Source organism: Phyllobates terribilis, unplaced genomic scaffold (genome assembly GCF_046119375.1).
Source record: "Phyllobates terribilis strain yellow unplaced genomic scaffold, ASM4611937v1 Scaffold_2__4_contigs__length_985480577, whole genome shotgun sequence".
In the NCBI taxonomy this organism is placed as follows: domain Eukaryota; kingdom Metazoa; phylum Chordata; class Amphibia; order Anura; family Dendrobatidae; genus Phyllobates; species Phyllobates terribilis.
The window spans coordinates 329,120,892-329,148,790 of record NW_027362762.1 but is presented as its reverse complement, the minus strand read 5'-3'; the positions used below and the strand labels follow the sequence as shown (position 1 = coordinate 329,148,790).

General features: G+C 43.5%; 1 protein-coding gene across 2 annotated transcripts in view; it reads right to left on the bottom strand.

Annotated features, from left to right (window-relative positions):
- Positions 1-21,357, bottom strand: part of PPP2R3B (protein phosphatase 2 regulatory subunit B''beta) — a 56,817-nt gene extending 35,460 nt beyond the window's left edge. Inside the window, exons 1-2 of one of the 2 annotated variants that reach the window (XM_073664430.1) lie at positions 21,106-21,357; positions 17,389-17,776 (exon numbers count right to left, since the gene is read on the bottom strand). In XM_073664430.1, the coding sequence (XP_073520531.1) occupies positions 17,389-17,718 (330 nt within the window). In that variant the 5' untranslated portion in view covers positions 17,719-17,776; positions 21,106-21,357. The remainder of the gene's footprint in view (positions 1-17,388; positions 17,777-21,105) is intronic. The other variant, XM_073664429.1, reaches the window with a different exon arrangement.
- Between the last annotated feature and the right edge of the window lie 6,542 nt (positions 21,358-27,899).

Genomic DNA, 27,899 nt, shown 5'->3' with positions numbered 1-27,899 from the left:
CCATTTGCTAGGACAACGACCCAGTGATTGTCCCTTTAATTGTATGCTGCGTCTATTTTTTACTGATAGATTGTGGAGTTGGAGGTTATTTTTAGTAGAGACATGCAAGTTATTTATCACTCCCCACGTGACAAACCACATCACACATTCCCAGTACATGTTATACCATATGTAAGAACCAACAGAAACAATTAGCCATGTTAAATATAACACTAAAGCCCGGTCTTCTGGACGATGGCCGAGTGTTCCACGTTTAGAACAATACAAGTCGCGTATTATTTAATAGTAATTCATGGGTCTGGGGTAAAGATCTCGGTCCAAGTTTGAAATAAAATCACCTCAAAACCCTGGCAATGTATCATATCTTTGGCATGGAGAGCTTTCTCAACAGTATATTCGAGAAGGCTCATACATGCCCATCTTCAGGACGGACCACCCAGGAGCAAAAGTTTGAGAATTCTTGTAGATATCACAAGACAACTTATACAAGTTCTCATACAATGAGCATTCATCATATGGTTTATAGTTTCTCAAAGAAAATACACCAGGAAGCACACCTATGCCCTTCACTCCTCTTTTAGAAACAGGGGATGGAAGGGAGTGTGCCTGCAGCCTTAAACTGCCCGATCCTTCTTTTCCCAAACATCATTCGCCAGGGAAAAGTCTGGAGGTCACTATATTCCATATATTCAGAATGATAAATACTAGCTTACCTCAAACCCAGGTTTGTAAAACAGATTCACCATGATTATCTGTTCTTTAACAAGCATATCAGAGACGGTGACCACAGAAGAAGTTGTCCACTACTTGGACAACCCATGTTCATGCCCCACCTCGCTTAGCTCCGATAAAATAAAGCTTATATTCACCCCCCGTGCCTGTGCCGTTCCCGCGGTGTTGCACTCGCTCTCCCTGGGTATGAAGTGCTGGTGTTGTGACACGTGATACCCAGTAAGCGCTGGGTCATTGTCCCTGCCTCCAGTCGAATTGAGCATGAAGAGGAAGTCAGAGAGGAGCTGCAGCCAGGACTTTCTCTTCATGTTTGATTTGTACAAAGGCGGGGACAGATGCCAGCGATTGGGCATCGGCGTCACAACAACTGCACAAGAGCCCAGGGACCACAAGTGCAGACACCGCGGGAATGGTGCCGGCACGGGAGGCAAGTATAGGCTTTAATTATTTTATGTGGGCCAAACATTTTGAACAAGAAGGGGTTGTCCTAGTAGTGGACAACTTCTTTAACTCCCCACACCTATGACTACAGGTATCAGTACAGCCATCATGTTTATCAATTAAGTGTTTGGGGGTTGCTGAACTTTTAACCCCTTTACCCCTGAGGGTGGTTTGCACATAATGACCGGCTCTAAATTCTGACCAATGTCACTTTAAGAGGTAACTCTGGAACGTTAAAATTTCTTCCATATGACTTGCGTTTATTTGTGAAAAACAAACAAAAAAAAATTGGAAATTTGGCGAAAATATCGCAACTTTCAAAATTTGAATTTTCATGCCCTTAAATCAGAGATGTGTCACAAAATAGTTAATAAATAAAAAGTAGACATGTGGGAAATGTTATCAGCACAACTTCGGAGCCTAATTTTTTTGTTAGGAAGTTAAGGATTAAAAGTTGACCAGCGATTTCTCATTGTTCCAACAAATTTTACAAAACTTTTTTTTTTGGACGACATCACATTTGAAGTGATTTTGAGGGGCCTTCATGACAGAAAATACCCAAAAGTGACACCATTCTAAAAACTGCACCCCTAATGGTGCTCAAAACCACATTCAAGAACTTTATTAGCCCTTCACATGCTTCCCAGGAATTTTTGGAATGTGGAAAAAAAAAATAATTAACATTTAAACTTTTTCACAAAAATGTTACTTTGGACCCCAATTTTTATTTTTTTTTCATTTTCCCAAGGGTATCAGGAAAAAAAAATGGACCCCAAAATTTGTTGTGCAAGTCCTTCTGAGCACACAGATACCCCATATGCCACACGGCAGGGCTTGGAAGGGAAGGAGCGCCATTTGACTTTTTAAATGTAAAATTTGCTTGAATAATTAGCGGACGCCATGTTGCATTTGGGGAGCCCCTGCTGTGCCTAAACAGTGGAAAACCCAGACAAGTGACATCATTTTGGAAACTACATCCCTCGGGGAACTTATCTAGCTGTGTGGAGAGCACCTTGAACCCCCAGGTGCTTCACAGAAGTTTAGAACATTGAGCCATAAAAATACAATTTTCACATTTTCCCTACAAAAATGTTTTCCAGCCTCCAATTTTGCATTTTCATAAGAGTAACAGGAGAAATTGCACCATGCAATTTGTTGTGCAATTTCTCCTGAGTAAGCAGATACCCCATATGTGGGGGAAAACCGCTGTTTGGGCGCACGGCAGGATTCAGAAGGGAAGGAGCGCCATTTGACTTTTTGAATGTAAAATCTGCTTGAATAATTAGCGGACGCCGTGTTGCGTTTGCAGAGCCCCTGATGTGCCTAAACAGTGGAAACCCCCCACAAGTGACACCATTTTGGAAACTACACCCCTCAAGGATTTTATCAAGGGGTAAAGTGAACAATTTGAACCCAGAGGTACAATACAGAATTTGATAACATTAGGTCATCATATGGAATAAGGTGTCATTAGTCTTGAGCGCAAGTGCTCGCTACTTGAGTTTGCATCGGATACTCGGGTATGCACCATGTATCGCAGGTGCTCAAGTGACATGCTCGAGACCTGGCTGCATGTTTCACGGTTATTAGACAAAAAAAAAAAAAAAAAGACACATGCAGGGATGGCTTGTGCAAGGCAGCCAATCCCCGCAAGGTTCTTTTGGCTGTATAAGGCTATGTGCCCACAATGCAGAAATGCTCAGGATTTTTTTTTTTGAGCGTTTCTGCATCTCCCTGGCAGAACAAAAAAGCGCACGCAGATTGTACATGCGTTTTTTCCTGCCAGGGACAAGCAGAAGTGAAGCGTTCTTCAAATGCATTTCCGCATGCGGGTTGACAAGCGCTTTCCAAGCGATTTTAGCATCACCTGGAAAGTGCTTGTCAACTTGGTCACACTATATAAAGCCATGCAACCGGCATGGCTTTATATAGTGTGACCGCAAAGAAAGGTAAAAAATCTTTTAAAAAATTATACTTACCTTCTGATGGCCCCCGCAGCCTTGCTTCGCTCCATCCTGGCTTGCCGGCAGCTCGCGGTACACTACACTGAAGGACCTGCCGTCACATGACTGACGTCAGCGCAGGTCCTTCAGTCCACCTCGATCTGTCGGCAAGCAAAGACAAGGAGACCGGAGGCCATCAGAAGGTAAATATCATATTTATTTTATACTGTTTTTTTTACAGGTTCTATAGTACCCGGGTCCAGAGGAGAGTCTCCTCTCCTCCACACCCGGGTACCATCCGCACATTGAAACATTTGGATTCCGCATGTACAGATCCAGTGATGCGGATTCCAAGCGTTCCAATGAAAATCAATGGCGGCGAAAACGCAGCGCTTCCGCAAAATAATTGGTAGTGCTGCGTTTTTTTCCACAATGATAACACGCAGCGGAAATTTCCACAGCATGTGCACAGCACATGCGGATTATCATTGGGGGACATGGCAGGCCTTCTAGCATGCGTTTAAGCGTTTCTGCAGCGTTTTTGCCGCTGCGGAAACGCTTAAAAAACGCATCGTGGGCACACAGCCTAACAGCTGCAAAACTTATGGGGCGGAGACTCGAGCATGTCACTCGAGCACCGGCGATACTCTGTGCATACCCGCGCAAGACTAGCCGCTATATATATCTTTTTTTTTTTTTCTCTCTTTACTCTTGAAAAAATCCCAACCCTAACCCCAGAGTTTATTTTTCACGCCGTTCCTCGTATAAGTGATTAGACGACATTATTCTTCGGGTTGGTGCGATTACAGCGATACCGGGTTTTTATGATTGACAGCTGTTTTTTTTTTTGTTTTTTTTTTTGCAAAGGCTAGTTTTTGCATCGCCATATTTTGAGAGCTATAATTTTTCCATATTTCGGCCGACAGTCATGTGACGGCTTTTTTTTTTTGCGGGACAAGTTGACGTTTTTATTGGTACCATTGTCAGCCACGTGACATTTTTTTGATTGCTTTCTATTCCGATTTTTGGGAGGCAGAACAAAAAACAATTCAGGAACAGTTTTTTTTTGGGTGGGGGGATGGGGGAGGGGTATTTATGTTGTTCCGTGTGTGGTAAAGTTAATAAGGCAGTTTTATTCTTGGGGTCAGTACTCTTACAGCGGTACCACATTTATATTGTTTAGGTTTTAGCGCTTTTACACAATAAAAAGTATTTTATAGAAAAAATATTTTTTTAGTATCGCTTTATTCTGTGAGCTATAACTTATTTTTCAGTTGATGGAGCTGTATGGCGACTTATTTTTTGCGGGACAAGATGACTTTCAGTGGTAGCATTTTTATTTACATTTGTCTTTTTGATCGCATTTTATTCCATTTTTTGTTTGACGGTATGATGAAGTTTTGTTGTTTTTTTTTAACCACAGTGTGTTCACTAAAGGGGTTAACTAGTGGGACAGTTTTATAGGTCAGGTTGTTCCGGAAGAAGCGATACCAAATGTGTACTTTTATTGTTTTGGTTTTTTTTCATAATATTTATGGGTACAGTATATTTTTACAATTTTTTCTTCACTTTGACACTTTTCTTACTTTTACACATTGTCCCACTATGGGACTTTCACTTTTTGCAGTCTGATCGGCTGTATAGCATAGGGATGCAGCAGCATCCCTGTGCTATAAATGCTGTCAGCGCTGCACAGGGAGAAGTCACTTTGATCGTGCACTGCGCATGATCAAAGTAACTTCCTCCTGTCTGGTAACCTGGATATAGTCATGACATCCGGGTCACCGTGACAACCACCGGGACCTGACCTCAGACAGCGCGGGATGCCAGAGAGGAGGCAAGTATCTGCGCTTACCTTCCCTTGCTCCCGGAATGCTGCGATCGACTTTGATCGCAGCATTTTGGGGATTAATGTGCAGGGAGCGGTGCGATCCCGCTCCTGGCACATAGCACCGGGTGTCAGCTGTGATAATCAGCTGACAGCCGGTGGCGATCGCCCCGCATTATGCATAATAGTACGTCCCTGGCCCAATGACGTACAATTATCACAAATGTCAGAAAGGGGTTAAACATTAAAGGCATTTGCTGCATCTCAGAAATCTCCCGATACGTATTGTTAGAGCTCCCGTAGTGCAACTGATATTTTAGATAAATTTAACACTCTTACAAAGTCAGTAGATGGCTAAAATCAATTTAGTTTTAGAGGAAAAAAATATATTAAAAAAATCCAGCACATGGAAAAGTACCTTGTGCGCTTCATCAGTCCCCTGGACTTCAAAAAGAGCAACATTGTGCACTGCCTCTCAAACGGTAGACACGGAATCCCCAGGACATAAAAGGAAGTTGTTGGAATATACAAAAAGAGGTCTTCAGGAAAAATGCTGCTGTCATTTTTTTCCTCAAGCATCTCCTGCAGGTACGTCAGACTCCTAAGTTAATTACTGATGAATAGGTAGCATTATCTGCAGACACCTTTCCTAAAACACCTTTCCTAAAACATAGATAATCATTTCTTAGTATGTAGTAAAAAGAACAAGAGTACAGCTTGATGGAAGGGATTCCTTTCCTCTAATAAAAAGTGCAAGCACATATGTAAGAAGGCTAGATTTGGCCAATAGCATTACAAGCACTAAATAAAGTGGTGGAGGGAGCAAAGCAGCAAGAGATTGGTCACTTGTTTTCAGCATTTTACTTTAAAAAAAAACAAACAAAAAAAACAACTATCAATTATTGGCAAAAATTGGATGGGTGAAGGATGGGGTGGGAGGGAAGTTAAAATTAGAGTACACATTTCAGCTAATATTTATCTAATGTCATTGCTTAGATACAGGCTTAATGCCTGCTTGTGTTTATCTATGACAAAACAATTGTGTCACTTAAAATCCAAGAGCAAAAAAGAAAATAAAAAAATTATATTTATATACACTGCTCAAAAAATAAAGGGAACACTCAAATAACACATCCTAGATCTGAATGAATGAAATATTCTCATTGAATACTTTGTTTTGTACAAATTTGAATCTGCTGACAACAAAATCACACAAAAATCATCAATGGAAATCAAATTTATTAACCAATGGAGGCCTGGATTTGGAGTCACCCCCAAAATTAAAGTGGAAAAACACCCTACAGGCTGATCCAACTTTGATGTAATGTCCTTAAAACAAGTCAAAATGAGGCTCAGTATTGTGTGTGGCCTCCACGTGCCTGTATGACCTCCCTACAATGCCTGGGCATGCTCCTGATGAGGTTGCGGATGGTCTCCTGTGGGATCTCCTCCCAGACCTGGACTAAATCATCCGCCAACTCCTGGACAGCATGTGGTGCAACGTGACGTTTGTGGATTGAGCGAGAAATTATGTCCCAGATGTCCATGCTTCAATGCCTTCATCTTACAGGAACTGCTGACCCACTCCAGCCACATGAGGTCAGGCATTGTCCTGCATTAGGAGGAACACGGGGCCAACCGCACCAGCATATGGTCTCACAAGGGGTCTTAGGATCTCACCTGGGTACCTAATGGCAGTCAGGCTACCTCTGGCGAGCACATGGAGGGCTGTGTGGCCCATCAAAGAAATGCAACCCCACACCATTACTGACCCACTGCCAAACCGGTCATGCTGAAGGATGTTGCAGGCAGCAGATCGCTCTCCACAGCGTCTCCCGATTCTGTCACGTCTGTCACATGTGCGCAGTGTGAACCTGCTTTCATCTGTGAAGAGCACAGGGCGCCAGTGGCGACTTTGCCAATCCTGGTGTTCTGTGGCAAATGCAAAGCATCCTGCACAGTGTTGGGCTGTGAGCACAAGCCCCATCTGTGGACGTCGGGCCCTCATACCACCCTCATGGAGACATGCACATTTGTGGCCTGCTGGAGGTTATTTTGCAGGGCTTTGGTAGTGCTCCTCCTGTTCCTCCTTGCACAAAGGAAGAGTTAACGGTCCTGCTGCTGGGTTGTTACTCTCCTATGGCTCCCTCCACATCTCCTGGTATCTGCTTCATGCTCTGGACACTGTGCTGACAGACACAGCTACCCTTCTTGCCACAGCTTGCACTGATGTGCCATCCTGGATGAACTGCACTACCTGAGAAACTTCTGTGGGTTGTACTGTAGACACCGCCTCATGCTACTGTACCTCTAGGGGTGAGAGCAACGGCAAAATGAAAAAAGTGACCAAAACAAAAGCCAAAAAGGATGTGAACACAAATGGTCTGTGGTCACCACCTGCAGAACCACTACTTTATAGGAGGTATCTTGCTAATTGCTATCATTTTTACCAGTTGTCTGTTCCATTTGCACAACAGCAGGAGAAATTGATTCACAATCAGTGTTTCATATCTGGAAAGGTAGAATTCACAGAAGTGTTATTGACTTGGAGTTACATTGTGTTGTTTAAGAGTTCCCTTTATTCTTTTGAGCAGTGATATCTCTATATACAGATACATCACAACTCAATCAGGAGCCACACATTGGACAGCACATGAAAGACAATGTCCTAGAATAACCTTTGCCAGTGTCTACATGATATGTGTCTTTATATTCATAAAGAGGATTTATTACATCTAATTCTAGGCAATGAGGAACGATATTCAAGCCCATGTGGTAGAGATATGGCCAGTGACATGGAATGTCATTACAGAGCCCAGCTCCGTATGTGCCATTCAGTGGGTGGCTATTTCAGAAAATATGAATGATGCTATATTTAGTGCCTGGTGCCAGTATTACACCAGCTGTCAAACACATAGGCCCATGAATGACACGGATTGAAATTTTAGCTAATCCTTTCAAGAATGCCAATGTACCATGGAAATTTCACAGGCAGTCCTAAAATAGACCATTACTATGCAGGGGAGTAGCTTCAACAATAGTTCTAGAGAATATATACAGCTTTAGTCCCAGCACAGATCACCAGTGGCAGTAACCAGCAATCCACTTATAGGGGTTATCTCACCAACAAAGTACACTTGAAAATCAATAGATCTTGGAATACAAATAAAAGTTTTACATTGGAGGAGTTTAAAAGTAAAAAAATAAAAAAAAAGTGTTTCTGTGCTGAGAATCATAAATGTGCCCCTGCTATGTACAGTGTAATGGCCGTGTAGGAACATGGTCTGATCATACCACATCTCCTGGGCAGGGGACGAAACAAAAATTATCAAATATACAAGAGAGTGTCTGCATTGCCAAAATGTGTATATATTTAGATATCTATTAAACTAACGAAACAGTTCCTCTCATGCTCTGTAAACCACTGAAGCAGCTTTAACCCCTTAATGACCAGAGCATTTTCAATTTTTGTGTTTTCGTTTTTTGCTCCCCTTCTTCCAGAGCCATAGCCTTTTTAATTTTTAGGTCAATATGGCCATGTGAGGGCTTATTTTTTTCAGGACGAGTTGTACTTTTAAAACGTCATAACTGGTTTTACCATATCTTGTACTGGAAAACAGGAAAAAAAATTCCAAGTGCAGCGAAATTGACAAAAAAAAAAAAAAGAAAAAAAAAAAAAAGAAGCAATTCCACGGTTGTTTTTTGGTTTTGTTTTTTACCACGTTCACTGAATGCTAAAACTAACCTGCCGTTATTATTCTCCAGGCCATTACAAGTTTGTAGACACCAAACATGTATAGGTTCTTTATTTAAGTGGTGAATTTTTTTTTTCCAAAAGTTTGCGCCATTTTCTGAGACCCATAGCGTCTCCATTTTTTGGGGTATGGGGCCGGGTGAGGGCTTATTTTTTGCGCGTTGAGCTGACGTTTTTATTGATACTATTTTGGGTCAGATGTGATTTTTTGATTGCCCGTTATTGCATTTTATTTCTATGTTTCGATGACCAAAAAAAAAGTAATTCTGGAGTTTAGAATTTTCTCGTTACACCATTTACTGATCAGATCGTTTCTTTTTTTATATTCATAGATCGGGAGATTCCAAATATGTGAATGTGGAGGTTTTTTTTTATTATTTTGAATGGGGCGAAAAGGGGGGGGGGTGGAGGGTGATTTAAACTTTTAAAAACATTTTTTTTCCCCACTTTCTGCATGCTTTAATATAGTCTCCAAAGGAAACTAGAGGCTGCAGCTATCTGATCGGCTCTGTTACACAGAGACGATGAGCAGATCGCCTCTGTGTACCAAAAATGCTCACTTGCTATGAGCGCCAACCACTGGGTGGCGCTCATAGCAAGCGAGACATGACAACCACAGGGGTCTGCTGCAGACCTCGAGTTGTCATGCTCACCCATGATCACGTGACGGGGTCAGCGATGGGCAGGGCTAATGCCACGCTTCCGGCACGACACTGTTAAATGCTGCTGACAGTGGCATTTAACTGGTTAACAGCCGCGGGTGGATTGCAATTCCACCCAAGGCTGTTGCGGGCACATGTCAGCTGCAAGAATCAGCTGAAATGTGCCCGGTTCAGTGCGGGCTCAGCGCCGGAGCGTACTAATATGCCCCATGCCAGTAAGGGGTTAAAGCAGTAGTTTTCCAATCCTTGAGGGGCGGATCCTCCCTCTATGGTGCGGTCATGGGTCTGGAAAATCAAATTACCGGTAAGTAGTTATTTTTCCCTTCCCTGCGACAGCACCATGGAGAGATTTCAGAGGAATCCCTTATGGAGGGAGCACCGCTTGCAGGACTTTCCTCCCAAAAGAAAAGGTCATTAGAGCCCAAATCCAACCTATAGTGCTTAAAAAAGGTGGAAAGTGAAGACCACGTAGCTGCCCTACAAATATGCTAGAGAGGAGTTGGCCTTCTCCACCCAAGATGTGGATATAGCCCTGGAGGAGTATGCCTTCAAGTTCGGAGGGGGTACAGACCCCCTGACGTGTATGCCAGTGAAATCCCAGTTTTGACCCATCTGGCCAGAGACCCTTTTGACACCGCCTAGCCTCTCCTGGAACCCTGAAAGAGAACTCTCTCTTGGGACTTATGTAACACTGAGGCCACTTTAGAGAGGAAGGCTGGGTCAGGTCTGAGTGTGACTATCTGGAAGGAACCATGTAAAAAGGTTAGTTTGCTGACAGAGCCTGCAATTCTCCAATCCTTCTGGCCGATGTAAGGTCTACTAAAAAGGGCAGTCTTAATGATTAGTATCCTGACTGAGCATTCTGATAATGCTTCCAATGGGGTAGAGTAGAGATTACCAAGTTTTTTGACAATCTCCTGGCCACTAACAGCTGTCACTCAAACACCACGCAGCCAGATGTGGACCCCTCACGTTGGGGTGCAGGGCTGGCCCTTGAGAAACTAGGTTTGGGACTTCTGGAAGGTCCCCTAATGCCATGACGCGCAGCCATGTGCACCAAGTCCTTCAGGGCCAGAAAGGTGCAATAAGTATTACTTCCGCCTGATCTGTCTGAGACTTCCTCAGCACTGATGGGATCAGTGAAAATGGGAAGGAAGGCAGACCAACCTCCTGGGCCATTTCTGGAGGAGGGCATCCACCCCATTAGGGAATGTCCTTGGGTCTAGGGAGAAGAATGTCCAAACTTTTTCTTGGTTTGCAAACAAGTCCATTTATGGTTCCCCCCTTCCCCATCTGCAAGTAATTCTCAAAATATTTCTGGGTTTAGAGACCACTCGTCCTGGTTTATTTCATGATGGCTGAGGTAGTTACTTCTAGGGTTTTCTTTCCCCTTTATGTAACTTTGTCAGGGACCGAAAATTTTCTTCGGCTAAGGCTATTATCCATCTTGCCTCTGTCATAAGTTTTTTTTTTAAACTTTGTACCTCTTTGCTTGTTCACATATGTTACTGCTGTCCTTTTGTCTGCCCCAACATGGTGGCCCCTTAATTCCGGTAGACTTCAAGTAGCGTTAGTTTTATTGCTGCTAGTTCTTTCACGTTTGACAATGAATTTTACAACTTGGCAGCAACTTTCCCCTAAGAGTTTAGCCCCATGTGGGCCCCTTCCAAAAGGGCTCAACCCCCCCCCCCCCCCCACAGGACTCCCCTGGAGAGGTTCTTTGTAAGGCCATTAGCTTGGAGAATACTGCGTACCTCTTCAGATGGTGATTCTTCCCATTGAGGTTCCCTTCGATATCTTTGCCCTTCTTTAAGATTTCCCACTGAAGTCTCAAAGTGGGTTAAGGTCCAAGTTACTGCAGGAATACAAGATGCTATTATTTCTAGTATCGACATTGCTTTCCTCAGAATGGTCACCCGGTTGATTTTTTATTTCGGATCGGATGTGGACTTGCACTTTTTTTTTTTTTTTTTTTACAATGGAAGAAAGGATGTTTGTTTCGTGGAGTCTGGTAATATTCCCAGAAAAGTTTGCCTCTGTTCTGGGGTTGTTTTAATTTTTCTGAATCAACAACCTTAGCAAGGTTAATTTGTCTTTGACTTGATCTATTGCCCTCCTGCGATGTGACCTCGATTTTCCTGCTATTAGAAAATCGTCCAAAGTATTGGATGAATAGAATGTTTTTTTCCCTGATATGAGACGAAATTTCTACCATTGAATTCCCTTCGAGAGTCCAAAAGGGAGGGCATGGAATTGCAGGTGGGTTAGATATCTCTGAATCTTGACCGCCAATTGGTCTAATTTTTGGTGTTTCTGAAATATCAGGATGTGATAAAGGCATCCTGGAGATCTATAGTTGGCATAAGACAGAGACAGAGAACAGAAGTTTTACCACTGACCCAGTTGTTTCCATTTTAAAAGGTTTTGTTATTAAGAATTGGTTTAAATTTTTTAGGTTTATAATCGTCCTGAATGATGGGTCCAGTTTTCTTAAGAGGAGGACTGTAAAACCCTTTCCCCATGTCTCCCTCTGGGACCGGGGTGAGTACTCCCTTCTCGAATAGTGACAAGACTTTCCATTCTAGGGTTTGTTGACCCCATCTTGATCGCAGGTCTTCCGTGAACATGAACTTTTCAACCCTTTACCTATGGTATCCAAGACCCACCAGCTTAAAAAGATACAGGTGCTTCTCACAAAATTAGAATATCCTAAAAAATTTAAAGGGAATCTGTCACCCCCTGGGAGATATCAGACCTCTAATATGGGCATACAAGTGATAGAAATGTGAATCTATACATGTCCCATATTAGAGGCTTGCTTGCTTTGAAATAGCTTTTTGTTAAGTTAGTTTTGACAAGCTTCCCGTTCGGGGGACACAAAGAAATCCCCGCCTATTAACTTAATTTCCATATTCCCCCCCTCCCCTGCACGTCACAGAGCACGGCAACGTGCAGTTCCCAGCCAGAACCCGCACAGCTTACCTTGTACGGAAGGGCACAGTAATCCCTGCCGTCTGTGTAGCAGGAAACTTGTGCGCAGGCGCTGGTGAGTCACTCAGCCTTCCTGGCAGAGAATATGGAAGTTAAAGTTAAAAGCCGGGAATTTCTTCACGTCACCCAGACTAGAAGCTTGTTAAAACTAATTTAATAAAAAGCTATTTCAAAGCAAGCAAATCTCTAATATGGGACATACATGTCTGAAGGTCTGAGAAGTCCAGGGGGCTGACAGATTCCCTTTAATTTATTTCAGTTCTTCAATACAAAAAGTGAAACTCATTATTTAGAGTCATTACAAACAGATCTATTTCAAGTGTTTATTTCTGTTAATGTTGATGATTATGGCTTACAGCCAATGAAAACACAAAAGTCATTATCTCAGTAAATTAGAATACTTTATAACAGCTTGAAAAAGGTTTTTAAAATCCAAAATGTATGTTCAGTAAATGCACTCAATACTTGGTCGGGGCTCCTTTTGCATCAATTACTGTATCAATGCGGCGTGGCATGGAGGTGATCAGCCTGTATCATTGCTGAGGTGTTATGGAAGCCCAGGTTGCTTTGATAGCAGCCTTCAGCTCGTCTGCATTGTTGGGTCTGGTGTCTCATCTTTCTCTTGACAATACCCCATAGATTCTCTATGGGGTTAAGTTCAGGCGAGTTTGCTGGCCAATCAAGCACAGTAATACTGTTGTTTATAAACCAGGTATTGGTACTTTTGTCAGTGTGGACAGGTGCCAAGTCCTGCTGGAGAATGAAATTTCCATCTCCAAAAAGCTTGTCGGCAGAGGGAAGCATGAAGTGCTCTAAAATTTCCTGGTAGATGGCTGCGCTGACTTTGGTCTTGATAAAACACAGTGGACCTACACCAGCAGATGACATGGCTCCCCAAACCATCACTGATTGTGGAAACTTCACACTAGACCTCAAGCAGCTTGGATTGTGTGCCTCTCCACTCTTCCTCCAGATTCTGGGACCTTGATTTCCAAATGAAATGCAAAATTTACTTTCATCTGAAAACAAAACCTTGCACCACTGAGCAACAGTCCAGGTAAGACGCTTCTGGCGTGGTCTATTGGTCAAGAGTGGCTTGATACAAGAACAAGAAATGCGACACTTGTAGCCCATGTCCTGGATACGCTGTGTGTGGTGGCTCTTGAAGCAATGACTCCAGCAGAGGTCCACTCTTTGCGAATCTACCCCAAATTTTTGAATGGCCTTTTCTTAAAGGGAATCGGTCACCCCCTGGGAGATATCAGACCTCTAATATGGCCATACAGGTGATAGAAATGTAAATCTATACATACCTGTATTGTCCATAGTAGAGGTCTGCTTGCAGAGAAATGTGGGTTTATAAAATTGTTGTTTTCACATGCCTGATGCCAAGAAACACCTGCCTATCTGTTTAGTAAGGCAAGAAATCCCCGCCCATCTGCTTATTTTGCATCCTCCACCTCACCGCGTCACAGATCCACAGGGCATTTGCCAGGAGAACTTCCTCGGGATTAATCCACATGGTCCGAGGCACAGAGAGCAGAGGTGCTGATCTCCTGTGATCCTCAGAGAGTCTCCATGGCCATGATGAGCTACAGAGGCGCAGTACAATAATATAGTCCTTCTGCTGCAGTCAGCTGCTCCTGGAGGAGGGGAGGAGACAGCGCCTCTGTAGCTTATTGTGGCCATGGAGGCTCTGAGGATCACATGAGATCAGCACCTCTGCCCTCTGTGCCCTGGACCATGGGGATTAATCCCGAGGAAGTGCTGCTGGCAAACACACTGCACATCACAGATCCACAGGGAAGTGGGGTGGGGGGGGGATGCAAAATAAGCAGATAGGCGGGAATTTCTTGGTGTCCGGGGGACGCCAAGCATGTGAAAACAGATTTTATAAAACTACATTTCTCTGCAAGCAGACCTCTAATATAGGACATACAGGCAAGTATAGATTTACTTTTCTATAACCTGTATGCCCATATTAGAGGTCTGAAATCTCCCGGGGGGGGTGACAGATTCCTTTTAACATTCCTTTCAAGGCTGCGGTTATCCCGGTTGCTTGTGCACCTTTTTCTACCACACTTTTTCCTTCCACTCAACTTTCCATTAATATGCTTGGATACAGCAATCTGTGAACAGCCAGCTTCTATAGCAATGACCTTTTGTGGCTTACCCTCCTTGTGGAGTGTATCAATGACTGCCTTCTGGACAGCTGTCAAGTCAGCAGTCTTCCCCATGATTGTGGAGCCTACTGAAACAGACTAAAAGACCTTTTTAAAATGTGCAAGAAGCCTTTGCAGGTGTTTTTTGTTAATTATTCTAATTTACTGAGATAATGTCTTTTGTGTTTTCATTGGCTGTAAACCATAATTAAAGTCAGGGAAATATTGAGAAAATATTGACAATTTCTCCCAAAACTCTGAACCCCTCTCACCCCTTCCTTATCTAGCTTTTGTCACAAGACAAGACCTAGCAATCAACCACTTGTCCGTACAAGAGCTGTCTCCATGTAAATCTCAGCAAAAAAAACCAATTAAACTCATGAGTAAGGCCCTGTAAAGCTACAACCTAATTAAAATGCGAGGGTGTTTCTCACTGGCAGAAACAGGGGGTGATTAGACACAGGCTGGCGATCAATTTACACGTAAATGTTGAAGCTTGCTTCAAAAGGAAATCTATGATCAGGCCGGCACCGATACGGAATATGGAATATTGTAAGTACCATAATTCCGATAGTAATGGGACCTATATTTTTAGTGGCAGGGACAGCCAAGGAGCGATATGCTTTGTTTTTCCATAGCTGTAAACCACTCCGTGGAGCTGTGGCGCAAAAGCACCAGAATAACGGGTCGCAAATACGCCATATGTGGTTTAATGAATGTAAAATCATAACGGAAAAAAATGGCGTTGGTTGCAAGCTTCTGCGATCAACGAGCGATAAGTCATCCCAGAAGTTAGAGTTTTTAATAAAGACATGAAGGATGGAGCCAAGCCCCCGTGTGTGGGCAAATTTCCCCTTAGACATGAGAGACCATGGAGGATAGAGGAGCACTCATTGCCAGGGGGGGGTATAGATATTATAAGGAACAGGTCACGTTCTATAACGTTCAAATCAAATTGGGGAGCCCCTCCTCCACCTATATTGAATCGTCTCAGCGATCTTCTAGTGAGTCTCTTTAATCCTTATTATTTTGTGTACAAAATAGACACTTGTCTGCTTATGTGTAATGTCTCCTTTGTAAAATCCTTGTATATATTTTTCCTAAACACTGCCTCCCTTTTGGATTAAATCTAAAATTTTATATTTCTAATATTTCTATATTTAATAGTTCTGTTTCTTTTGTCCTGTAATTGTTCCCTTCCCCGAAGCCATATACGCTGCCAAAAAGCAGGTGTCCGGCCCAGCCTGTATTATAGTTCAAACTCGGCCGGTGGTGGCAGCAAATAATATTAATAAATCAGGCTATTGTGAAGCTGACAGTGACCGTATGGAGGGCGTAGACTCATATTCCATGTGTTGGAACCCAGAGGTGTGATGCCATATGCTCACTGGTCGCTTGCCGATACCTACGTAGAGAATAGTGGGGACCGGGTTCCCTGACGAAATCCGTAACATAGTGACGGCAGCGGTGAGATATTGTGTGATCTCCCCGATGTCGTCTGAGAGGAGTAAGTGGCTACTAGTCTCAGAACATAGATCGTAAGGTTGAAATCCAAAATGTCTATTCCACATCTTCCCGCCATCTGACAGTGAGGATTAGCCTTCATGCTCAGTTGGTTCATCATAAAATGTGAATTCTCAGACAAGTCATGCTCACAAATTGAAGAAATCTGCAAAATGGAGTAAAACACAGCATGCTGCAATTCCTACTGTATGTAGCACAAGAGCTTCCTACGGTATATAGCACAAGAACTTATCACATATGGGTCCTAAAGTCACAACGAGCAGATCCAAAAGAATCTTCTGGAGTTGTGACTGCATGCAATCAGATTGTGCCTTTCATTGGTAAAACACTGCAACTGGCCTGGTGATTGAAAGAATGGATCATTACAGTTTTTTACAGCCTCAATTTAGGAGCATCTTAGTTAATAGATATCCATAAGATTACAGCTAAGTTCAGGTACCATATATATGCCAAAGCAGACACTTGTGTCCAGAAAAGGTTTTTTTTTTTTTAGCTTATACCCATGTACCAATCATTGCAAAAATACCCATTAAGTTAAGTTTCACACATCCAAGTACTGATCGCCTGCAGGTCTCCTGACCCACATTCAACAGAAACATAGGCAGAAATCAGCCAGTCCAGTTTGGGTAAGGAGACCTGCAGGTGATCCATATTCGAAAGTTAAGACTAGTGAAATGGACCTAACAGTATTTCCTGAAGCACAGTGTCCATGCTTTCTAAGTGGGTGGGCTATTCCTGTAAGCACAGTATTCTCCCCCTAACTACAGGCTCACAGACCATCTGGGGCCAATACTACAGCTGCATCCCCTACACCTAGTCTAAAATTCATCATTTTATACTTAAACTATAGTTTAGAAAGTCCCCAAGGAAGAATAGGGCTGCTACAACTGGAAGAAAATGCAATGCAGCAGTGAATATACTCATTTGTGTCCCAGCTGTCGGAACACAGGAGAGACCCACATGAACCTGATTCATGGCTTATCCTTTGGTTAGGCCATGAATGTATGACGTTAGAATACCTCTGTAGGCTACATTCCTACAATGAGCTTTTGATGTTGCAGATTTTCTGCACCTATTAAAGGTGCTTCCACACTGCGTTTAGGCACCCGTTCAGTGACTCAGTCGTGTCTTATGTCTAGATACCCCGCAAAACATATCACTGTAATTTATATCTGTATTTTGTATGTAACCCATTCTCATGTACAGCACCATGGAACCAATGGTGCTTTAAAAAAATAAATAATATTACTACATCTACACACATTTTCCTTTCTCCAAGAACTGTATATGTTGTGAGTCATATCCAAGACAATAGTACCCCAAAATGTCTACACTGTTAAAAGCTACTTACCAATCTTGACCCACCGGATCTGTGCGTTCTTGGAGTGATTCCATTTCTTGGGCTACCAAAAGCTCCAATGGGCAGAGCAGAAGGAGAGCGAGTTGGAGGGCTAGAGGTCACTGGGGATAAGGAGAGGTGATCTAGCATTTTATTAGTGGATTGCATCTTGGACACATCGCTGCTGTCATCAAGGTTTTCAGGCATAACATTTTCTCCATTTTTTATTCTTCTTAAATAGTCCTTCAGTAAAAGCTGTGTTGGTGTCTCACTCAGCCAATACAGAAATAACTCATCTACTTTCATTTTTAAAACGGGCTGTAAAACCTTGTTGGCAGGCATGATAAGGCTTATCAGAGGGAGTTACTCCTCCTACTCTCCAAGTCCACACTAGATGGGCCTGTAATACAAAGAAAAACATAATGAACATGCCATGTATTGGCCACAAATTCACTTCTTCAGGTTACCAGTCTTTAGGACAGCACTGTCAGTGTGCCCAGTGAGCATCAAGCACATTTTGGCCCAGATTCAGCATTGCCCTCTGCGGCTATTTTCTGTCTACATTTTTTACAAATGTATTATTCAATGTTTCTTTTTCGAAGTCTATTTTATTAGTGCTCGCCTGTAGGTGTTTTTTTTTGCTTTCTGCTTTTTGGGCAGATGTTAGGGATTTCAGATGTTTTTGCCAGATTCAGCAATAGCAACCTTTTTGGCACAATTGCACTCCCGTCCCTCCTCATGTATTTTTGAGCACGGCAACATTTTGGGACAATTTTTGTGCTATTTTGCACAATGTGTGACTTTTCGCACCAAAAAGTTGCAAAACAGTTCAAAATTTATAGAAATTATGAATCAAGGCCTTCTAGTTTTAGGTGATGGGAGCATGAGGGTCAGAATCGGCATTTTAGAAAAAGTACCATAGATGTCATCTAGCAGTGGGGAATTTTCCCATTAGGGTTTTATTCACACAGTGTATAGGAAATAGAGCTGAAACCTGGGGTTAAAAAAAGAAGCGTCACAGAGCAACAGTTAAAAAGGGTTGACACAACCCCTATAGAATTATTTATGATGAAGGCTAGGGCTACACAGCGACTTTGGTAGCAACAGCAGTCACGCGACTTAAAGCGCACCTGTCAGCAAGTTTGTGCTCAGTAAACTACATACACTGTCAGGTGGGCAACGTTACACTGATTAAAATGATACCATTGTTGATGAAATTCGTCCAGTGGTTCTTTTATAATCTTTATTTTAATTTCTGACATAATAATATGCTCGTGCTTCGGGGCGGCCTTTGGAGAGGGGCTTTATCTGTGCTCTGCTTATTTATGCCTATGTCTGCCTTCTGACAGGTAACTGTGCCTTCAGCGACCTGCCTACGGTTTTAAATGCTGCCTGTGTAATTGTGTTCCAAACCTAAAGTTTCCATGCAGCAAAACACTGAAGACACAGTGAGCTGTCAGAAGGCAGACATAGGAATACATAAGCAGTGCACAAGATAAAGCCCCTCACTAAAGCACGAGCATCTTATTAACTGAAAAAGGTTATAAAAGAACCACTGGACGGATTTCATCAACCAAGGTATCATTTTAATCAGTGTAACATCTCCCTCCTGACAGTGTATGCGGTTTACGGTGCATAATCCTGCTGACAGGTGCACTTTAAGTTTGCTTGATGCAGTTTTACAGCACTATAGAAGTGAATGGGGTCACCTGGGGTCTACTGCAACAAGTAAGCTACAAAAAAAAAAAACCGGTCGTGTAGTTGACGCAGTGCAAAATAGCAGCGGCACCAAGCAAACATCAGTTGAGGCAAAAGTCGCTGTGTAGCCCTAGCCTAAGGCTACGGCCCCACTATCAGTATTTTTTCTCAGTAGTGGGAGATAAAACCAGGTGAGGAACAATCAGAGGAAAAGGAATAATAGAAACAAGTCACGAATTCTGCATTTATCAACCACTCCTGAGAAAAATTACTGACCAAATACTGATAGTGAGGTTGTGGCCCAATAGTGGGGATAAGGTCTCTGTCAGTCAACATCATTCAGAAATATACATTCTATAGTTAAATACTAATTGAGAATAATCAGGATATATTTTCAGACAAGGACATCAAGTCTGTAGTCATATTCTGTCCTAATGGCTGTTACTTGCAGATTTAGTTTTCAGGGGTACTGTACACTGGAACCCTCTACTGCAGTATATGCTATATCCCTAACGAAGGGAACAATGTGCTCCACATTTGGGACATAAGTTCCATCCCTCCAGGCCCTACTGGTACCGACATTCACAAACAATAGTGGAATAGAAAAAAAAGAAATAACTGACATCACTAGAGACATCATTTCCATGCACAAAGCAGATACACACGTTGGCTTCATAACTGCAGTAAACAATGGCTTTTAACCACTGGAGAAACAGGGTATGTGCACACGGTCAGGAAAAACTGCACTGCATGCAATCCTCAGCGTTCTACATTATAAGCAAAGTGGATGGGATTTCAAGAAATCCCATGCCCACCACGAGTCTCCATGCACCTGCAGACACAGACATGTGGCACGTCTTTCCAGACCGCAGCATGTCAATTCCTCTAGCGGAGACGTCAGTCTCCACAAGAGAAATGCTACCAGTGTAATGTATAGGATGCGGTGAACCCCCATGGTTCAATGAAGACATGCGGATTCACCTGCGTGCAGCGCTTTGAACGCAGCATAGAGTATACTACGCTGACAGGACGGATCGTGTGCTCATGCCCCAATACCAAATGATAGAGGTAATTGTATAAATACATATCACACGTATATTACAGTATACAGCACAGGGTGTACACATACACACAGCTCCCGCACTCCTTGCACATACCTGCCCTCCAGTGCAGCCCCCATACACCCCGCAGACAGGTAGAAGCCCCCATACACCCCGCAGACAGGTAGAAGCCCCCATACACCCCGCACCCTGCAGACAGGTAGAAGCCCCCTTACTCCCCGCACCCTGCAGACAGGTAGAAGCCCCCTTACTCCCCGCACCCTGCAGACAGGTAGAAGCCCCCTTACTCCCCGCACCCTGCAGACAGGTAGAAGCCCCCTTACTCCCCGCACCCTGCAGACAGGTAGAAGCCCCCTTACTCCCCGCACCCTGCAGACAGGTAGAAGCCCCCTTACTCCCCGCACCCTGCAGACAGGTAGAAGCCCCCTTACTCCCCGCACCCTGCAGACAGGTAGAAGCCCCCTTACTCCCCGCACCCTGCAGACAGGTAGAAGCCCCCTTACTCCCCGCACCCTGCAGACAGGTAGAAGCCCCCTTACTCCCCGCACCCTGCAGACAGGTAGAAGCCCCCTTACTCCCCGCACCCTGCAGACAGGTAGAAGCCCCCTTACTCCCCGCACCCTGCAGACAGGTAGAAGCCCCCTTACTCCCCGCACCCTGCAGACAGGTAGAAGCCCCCTTACTCCCCGCACCCTGCAGACAGGTAGAAGCCCCCTTACTCCCCGCACCCTGCAGACAGGTAGTAGCCCCCTCACTCCCCGCACCCTGCAGACAGGTAGTAGCCCCCTCACTCCCCGCACCCTGCAGACAGGTAGAAGCCCCCTTACTCCCCGTACCCTGCAGACAGGTAGAAGCCCCCTTACTCCCCGCACCCTGCAGACAGGTAGAAGCCCCCTTACTCCCCGCACCCTGCAGACAGGTAGAAGCCCCCTTACTCCCCGCACCCTGCAGACAGGTAGTAGCCCCGCACCTGTGGTAACAGAACACACGTTACACCGTCGCTAGGTTACGCGGCAGCCACATACCGCCACCCCCGCAGCAGCTGCTCAGTCACGGGTCCCTCCAGGCTGCACACACTGACAGGAATGCAGGGACTGGCACTTCCGTTCTGGAGACCGCTCTTTTACACCTGAATAGAAGGCTCGGCGGAAGCCGACATAACTTGTAGCAGGAGGCGAGCGTGGGGCTGGCTGCAGTCATGTGACCCGGCAGGAAGGGGCGGGGCGGGGCTTTGTATCAAAGTTGCTGCGGTCTGTGATGGAGCGCACGGATCCGGTGTATGGTGGTGCGGTCTGTGGTGCTGTACATAGAGGGGACACTGGGGCGGGAAGGAATGGTTCCTAAGGGAAGCTTGTGATGTGTAAGTGGCTGTCCCACACGGTGGGTGATGCTCTGCACATGGACGTCACCACCTCCTCACCTGCCTCTGTAGGTTTTTGTCTGCTGCCCCCCCTCCATCCCTTCTGCAGTGAAGACGTTCTGGGATATGTAGTTCTTCTGAACTTGTCACCAGACAGACCTGTTTCTATTATTCTTTATGTAGGGCACCATACCTCACATGACGGTATGCCCAGCCTGCTCTCTAATACGGTGGCACCTCTCGGCTCATAGTGACCTATTCTGCTTCAGTTCATGATATAGTGTGTGATAGCATGACGTCATCAGGACAGCATTATCAATGGCGTAATAAAAACCATCTACATGGACTGCCGCACCCCACTATTATAGGGATCTAGAGTTACATGGAAAACATTTACCATGATGAAGTTGGTTTCATATTCTGCAATTTTTTTTCTAAGGTTTAACACCAAAAATAAAAAAATTACAATAATAAAATATAATGCAGCGAGGTGCCCTGATGTGAATACACTTAAAAGCAGCTACAAAAGTTATGAAACTGACACAAAAATGGGCAACAAAGTGGGCACTGAAGGACGTTATTGAAAGGGTTAAATGACTTTGGGCCACTGATCTCACACTGCAGACACATAGATCAGGGTGCCCCACATCACATTCAGGTCACTCTATCCTGGCCCAAACGGGTCCTGGGCATCAAAGCGGGCAAATAGCCGATTTTCACACACCCCTGAAAAACAAATCTGTGAAAATTGGCTATTTGCCCGCTGTGATGTCCGTTCTGATGCCCAGGACCCATTTGGACCAGGCTGGAGTGACCTGAATTTGATGTGGGCCGTCACTGTCTGAGTAATGGTGGTGTGAGATCAGTGGCCCAAAGTAATTTAACCCCTGAAAAACACCAGATACTTATTCAAATCTGTGAAAAAGTGGCTATTTGCCTGCTTTGATGCCCATTCTGATGCCCAGGACCCATTTGGGCCAGGATAGAGTGACATGAATTTGATGCGGGGAATCACTATATATGTAATGGTGGTGTGAGATCAGTGTCACAGCCATTTAAGCCCTTTAAAACAGTTACTTATTCTAATCTGTGAAAATTGGATGTTTTCCCGCTTTGATGCCCGTTCTGATGCCCAGAACACATTTGGGCCAGGCTGGAGTGACCTGAATTTGATGCAGGCCATCACTGTCTGTGTATTGGTGGTGTGAGATCAATGGCCCAAAGTCATTTAACCCCTGAAAAACACTAGTAACCTATTCAAATCTGTGAAAAGTGGCTATTTGCCCATTTTGATGCCCATTCTGATTCTTAGAACCCATTTGGGCCAGGATAGAATGACCTGAGTTTGATGCCTGCCATCACTATCTGTGTATTGGCGTTGTGAGATCAGTGGCTCAAAGTCATTTAACCCCTGTAAAACACCAGTTACTTATTCAAATCTGTGAAAATTGGCTATTTGCCCACTTTGATGCCAGTTCTAATGTCCATAACCCATTTGTGCTAAGCTGTAGTTACATGAATTTGATGCGGGCCTTCACTCTCTATCTCTAAGCTGAAGATATGGATGAACTCTTTATGTATCAAATGACCAAGTTCTCCAAAAAATATGACGTAGTGGTCATGGGAGATTTCAACTATCCAGACATTTGTTGGGAATCTCTCAAGTAAAACTAACAGGTCAAGCAAATTCTTATCCTCTCTTGCTGACAACTTTATCTTCCAAAAGGTAGGGGAGAAAACAAGGGGATCTGCTACTTTGGATCTAATCCTTATAAACAGGGAGGAAATGGTTGAGGAGGTAAAGGTGGCTGGGACCCTAGGAGGCAGCGATCATGCTATTATAGAATTTTGGATAACTAGAGGAGGAAGACATGTGAAGACTCAAACTTCAAGGTTAGATTTTAGAAAGGCAGATTTTAAGAGACTCAGAAAGAGAATAGGAGGGATCCAATGGCTGGATGTCCTTAAGGACAAAAATGTCCAGGAAGGATGGGAAATTTTTAAAAATGAGATTCTCAAAGCACAATCGTTAACAATCCCGAAAAGTAGGAAGAATGGGAAGCATTTAAGGAAACCAGGATGGATGAACACAGAACTTAAACACATGCTAAAAAGAAAGAAAGAAATGTTTATTAAATGGAAAGAGGGAGGCATATCTAAAGAAGATTATAATGCAGTCTGCAGATCCTGCAGGGCACGTATCAGGTTAGCTAAAGCTGACAATGAATTAAGGCTTGCAAGAGATGTCAAAAGCAATAAAAAAGGATTTTGGGGGTATGTCAAAAGTAAAAGAAAAGTCAAAGATGCTATAGGATTTTTACAGGATGAAAATGGAGAAATGGTAAGAGAGGATGTTGAGAAGGCCGAACTTTTTAACGCCTATTTTGCATCTGTTTTCTCTCAGAAAGAAAATGTAACATCAACTAATCTTCACTGTCCTTTTAAAGGAATAGCGGAATCCAAGTTATCTGTAAACAGAAAGATTGTGAGGGAATATTTAGCTAACATAAATGAGTTCAAGTCTCCAGGTCCAGATGAATTACACCCCAGATTACTGAAGGAGATCGTAGAAGAAATTTTAGAACCACTCTCCATAATCTTTGAAAATTCTTGGAGAACAGGAGAAGTCCCAGAAGACTGGAGAAGAGCAAATGTTGTTCCTATCTTCAAAAAGGGGAAGAAGGTGGACCCAGGGAACTGTAGGCCGGTGAGTCTGACTTCTATACCAGGAAAGATCTTTGAACAAATTATTAAACAACATGTATGTAAGTACCTGGATAAGAATGAAGTGATTAACCAGAGTCAGCATGGGTTTGTAACTAACAAGTCATGTCAGACTAACTTAATTTCCTTCTATGACAGAATCACTGACTGGGTGGATCAGGGAAATGCTGTAGATATAGTATATCTTGACTTCAGCAAAGCATTTGACAAAGTATCTCACACCATCCTTATTGAAAAAATGACCAAGTATGCAATGGACCAGGCAACTGTTAGGTGGATTCATAACTGGCTTAGTGATCGGACTCAAAGGGTGGTTGTAAATGGCTTCACATCCAGCTGGATGAATGTCTCAAGTGGGGTACCACAGGGCTCCGTCCTGGGACCTGTATTGTTCAACATCTTTATCAATGATTTAGATGAAGGAATTGAGGGTAAACTGATTAAATTTGCTGATGACACAAAGCTAGGAGGGATAGCTAATACTAGAGAAGAGAGAGGGAAGATTCAAAAAGACCTAAATAAACTGGAGCAGTGGGCAGCAACCAACAGAATGGTTTTTAACAGGGAAAAATGCAAAGTACTACATCTGGGCAATAAAAATGAAAAAAGCATATACAGAATGGGAGGAATAGAGCTAAGCAACAGTACATGTGAAAAAGACTTAGGTATACTAATAGATCATAGACTGAACATGAGTCAACAGTGTGATGCAGCAGCAAAAAAGGCAAATACAATTCTGGGATGTATTAACAGAAGCATACAGTCTAGATCACGTGAAGTCATTATCGGTCTTTACTCCTCTTTGGTCAGACCTCATCTGGAATACTGTGTACAGTTTTGGGCACCACATTTTAAAAAAGACATAGACAAACTGGAGCAAGTTCAGAGAAGAGCGACCAGAATGGTGACTGGTCTGCAAACCATGTCCTATGAGGAACGGTTGCAGGATTTGGGAATGTTTAGCTTGCAAAAAAGAAGACTGAGAGGAGACTTAATAGCTGTCTACAAATATGTCAAGGGCTGTCACATTGTAGAAGGATCATCTTTATTCTCATTTGCACAAGGAAAGACTAGAAGCAATGGGATGAAACTAAATGGGAGGAGACACAGATTAGATATTAGAAAAAACTTTTTGACAGTTAGGGTGATTAATGAGTGGAACAGGCTGCCACGAGAGGTGGTGAGTTCCCCTTCAATGGACGTCTTCAAACAGAGGCTGGACAGAAATCTGTCTGAGATGATTTAGTGAATCCTGCTTTGAGCAGGGGGTTGGACCAGATGACCCAGGAGGTCCCCTCCAACTCTACCATTCTATGATTCTATTGGTGGTGTGAGGTCAGTGGCCCAAAGTCATTTAACCCCTTAAAAACACCAGTTACTTATTCCATTCTGTGAAAATTGGCAGTTTTCCCCCATTGATGCCCGTTCTGATGCCCAGGATGTGCAGGCCATCACTATCTTTGTATTGGTGGTGTGAGATCAGTGGCTCAAAGTCATTTAACCCCTGAAAATCAATTACTTATTCAAATCTGAGAAAATTATCTATTTGCCCGTTCTGATGCCCAGGACCCATTAGGGCCAGGCTGGAGCGACCTGAGTTTGATGCGGGGCATCACTATCTGTATAATGGTGGCATGAGATCAGTGGCCCAAAGTCATTTAACCCATGAAAAACACCAGTTACTTATTCAAATCATCAAAATCGACTGTCTGCCCACTTTGATGCCCGTTCTGATGCCCAGAACCCGTTTGGGCTAGGCTGGAAAGACCTGAATTTGATGTGGGGCACCCTGATCTATGTGTCTGCAGTGTGAGATCAGTGGCCCAAAGTCATTTAACCCTTTCAATAACATCCTTCAGTGCCCCATTTGATGCTTATTGTGCAGTTTTATAACTTTTGCAGCTGCTTTTAAGCGTATTCACATCAGGGCACCTCGCTGCATTGTATTTTATTATTGTAATTTTTTTAGTTTTGTCGTTAAACCTGTAAAAAAACAAAAAAAAAAGAAATCCAGCCCCGAATAAGAAACTGGACGAATAAGAAACCAACTTCAGCATCGTAAATGTTTAATTTATTGTAATAAATATTGTTTTCTTTTCACTTGTGTCTTGCACTGATCATTCACTTAGTGGTAAAGTTATTTCATACATCCACAATAGAGAGTTGTTGTTGTAACCTCTCGGTACGCCAGACAGGAAAAAATGCTGTGTAAAATATACTTATTTTCAACCTGTTTCTGATGTCCTTTTTTTGACGCGTTTTTACTTGGGTTTTTTGTTCCCCATTTATTTGAATGGGTGAAAAACACTGAAAGAACTGACATTCTTGTAGATTTGAAAAATTGCTTTAATGGTTCAAATCTGCAAGGAAAAAAATAAGCAGCTTGTGCTCGAGATTTCAGAAATATCATTCTGTTTGCTGCGTTTTCATCCTTTGAAAACCGTGCGGAAAAAAATGTGACTAAAACGCTGCTTGTGAACAAGCCCTTAGTTAAATTCTCAGTTTATTGCAGAAATGCCCTGTTATTAATGTGATGCAGAATATTGTAATCAATTTAACACAATGTATCACAAGCCAGAATTAAAATCTTGGAGTACATATAAGATTATTTTATTATTGCTAAAGAGTGCTTTGTAGGCTAACTTCCCAGAAAGTGTTTTATACGTTTTTTCCGTTGAGTATTTTCTGCCCAAGAAAAGTTGTATATTGCAGTTTTAGCAAAGTGGATCAGATTTATATGAATTTCATGCACACTGCTGTTTTTTAACACCGCAGCATGTCAATTTCTCTTGTGGTAAATAAGTGTTTTATTTGTACATTTCCCCATAAGCTTGAATGAGAGGCTGAAAAATCTGCAGATAAAAAAACGAATATGTGTTTTTAGAGCTTTTCTGCAGCGAAAATGTTGAAGCCTGCACATGACTTTTATCTTACTTAGCAACCAGGAAGTTTCCAAAACTATGTCATATTATTTAAAACACGACACGCCAAAAAGAGACGAAAAACACATCCAAACTAGGGACACAATACATTTATAGCCATGGTCTGGCACATATGCACAGAAGGTAGTTTTTTAAGTTAAAAAGTTGATGTGATTATGTGACTAGACCATTATTCAAGCAAGTACAGCACTCTACGTAAACCTCACATATCAGAGGTTTTGAGGCTCATGATCAGCACCACAAAACGCATCCGCACAGTTCCATTTTCCATAGAGCGTTAGGACTGCCTGAGATGATCATACATTAGGCCTTTTTCAGACATGCTGTGCCCACCGTGATTGCTAACATGATAGCACCTCGTTCCTCCCACTGCACTCTTCCGATTACCCAACCCTATCTCTCTCTGGGCGCTGTGAATGGCTGGCATCCATAGGCGGATTATAATGAGGGCAATCCGGGCTACTGCCCGGGGGCCCGAGCCTGCAGGGGGCCCACGGCTCCGGGCGGGGTGTCTAATGCCGGATTGCCCTCGTTATATGTGCGGGCCGCCGCGGCACATACCGGTAGCAGTGGCAGGAGGGGGGGCCCCGGACCGCTCCCCCAGCAGCGGCCGCCGCTACTTCTTCATCGTCCGGGCCAGCACTGCAGCAGTTACCTTCCCTGTGCTGGCCCGGCCGCGTCACTGCTAGGAGACACGGCCCTGTGCACGGCCGTGTCTCCTAGCTGTGACGTCACGCA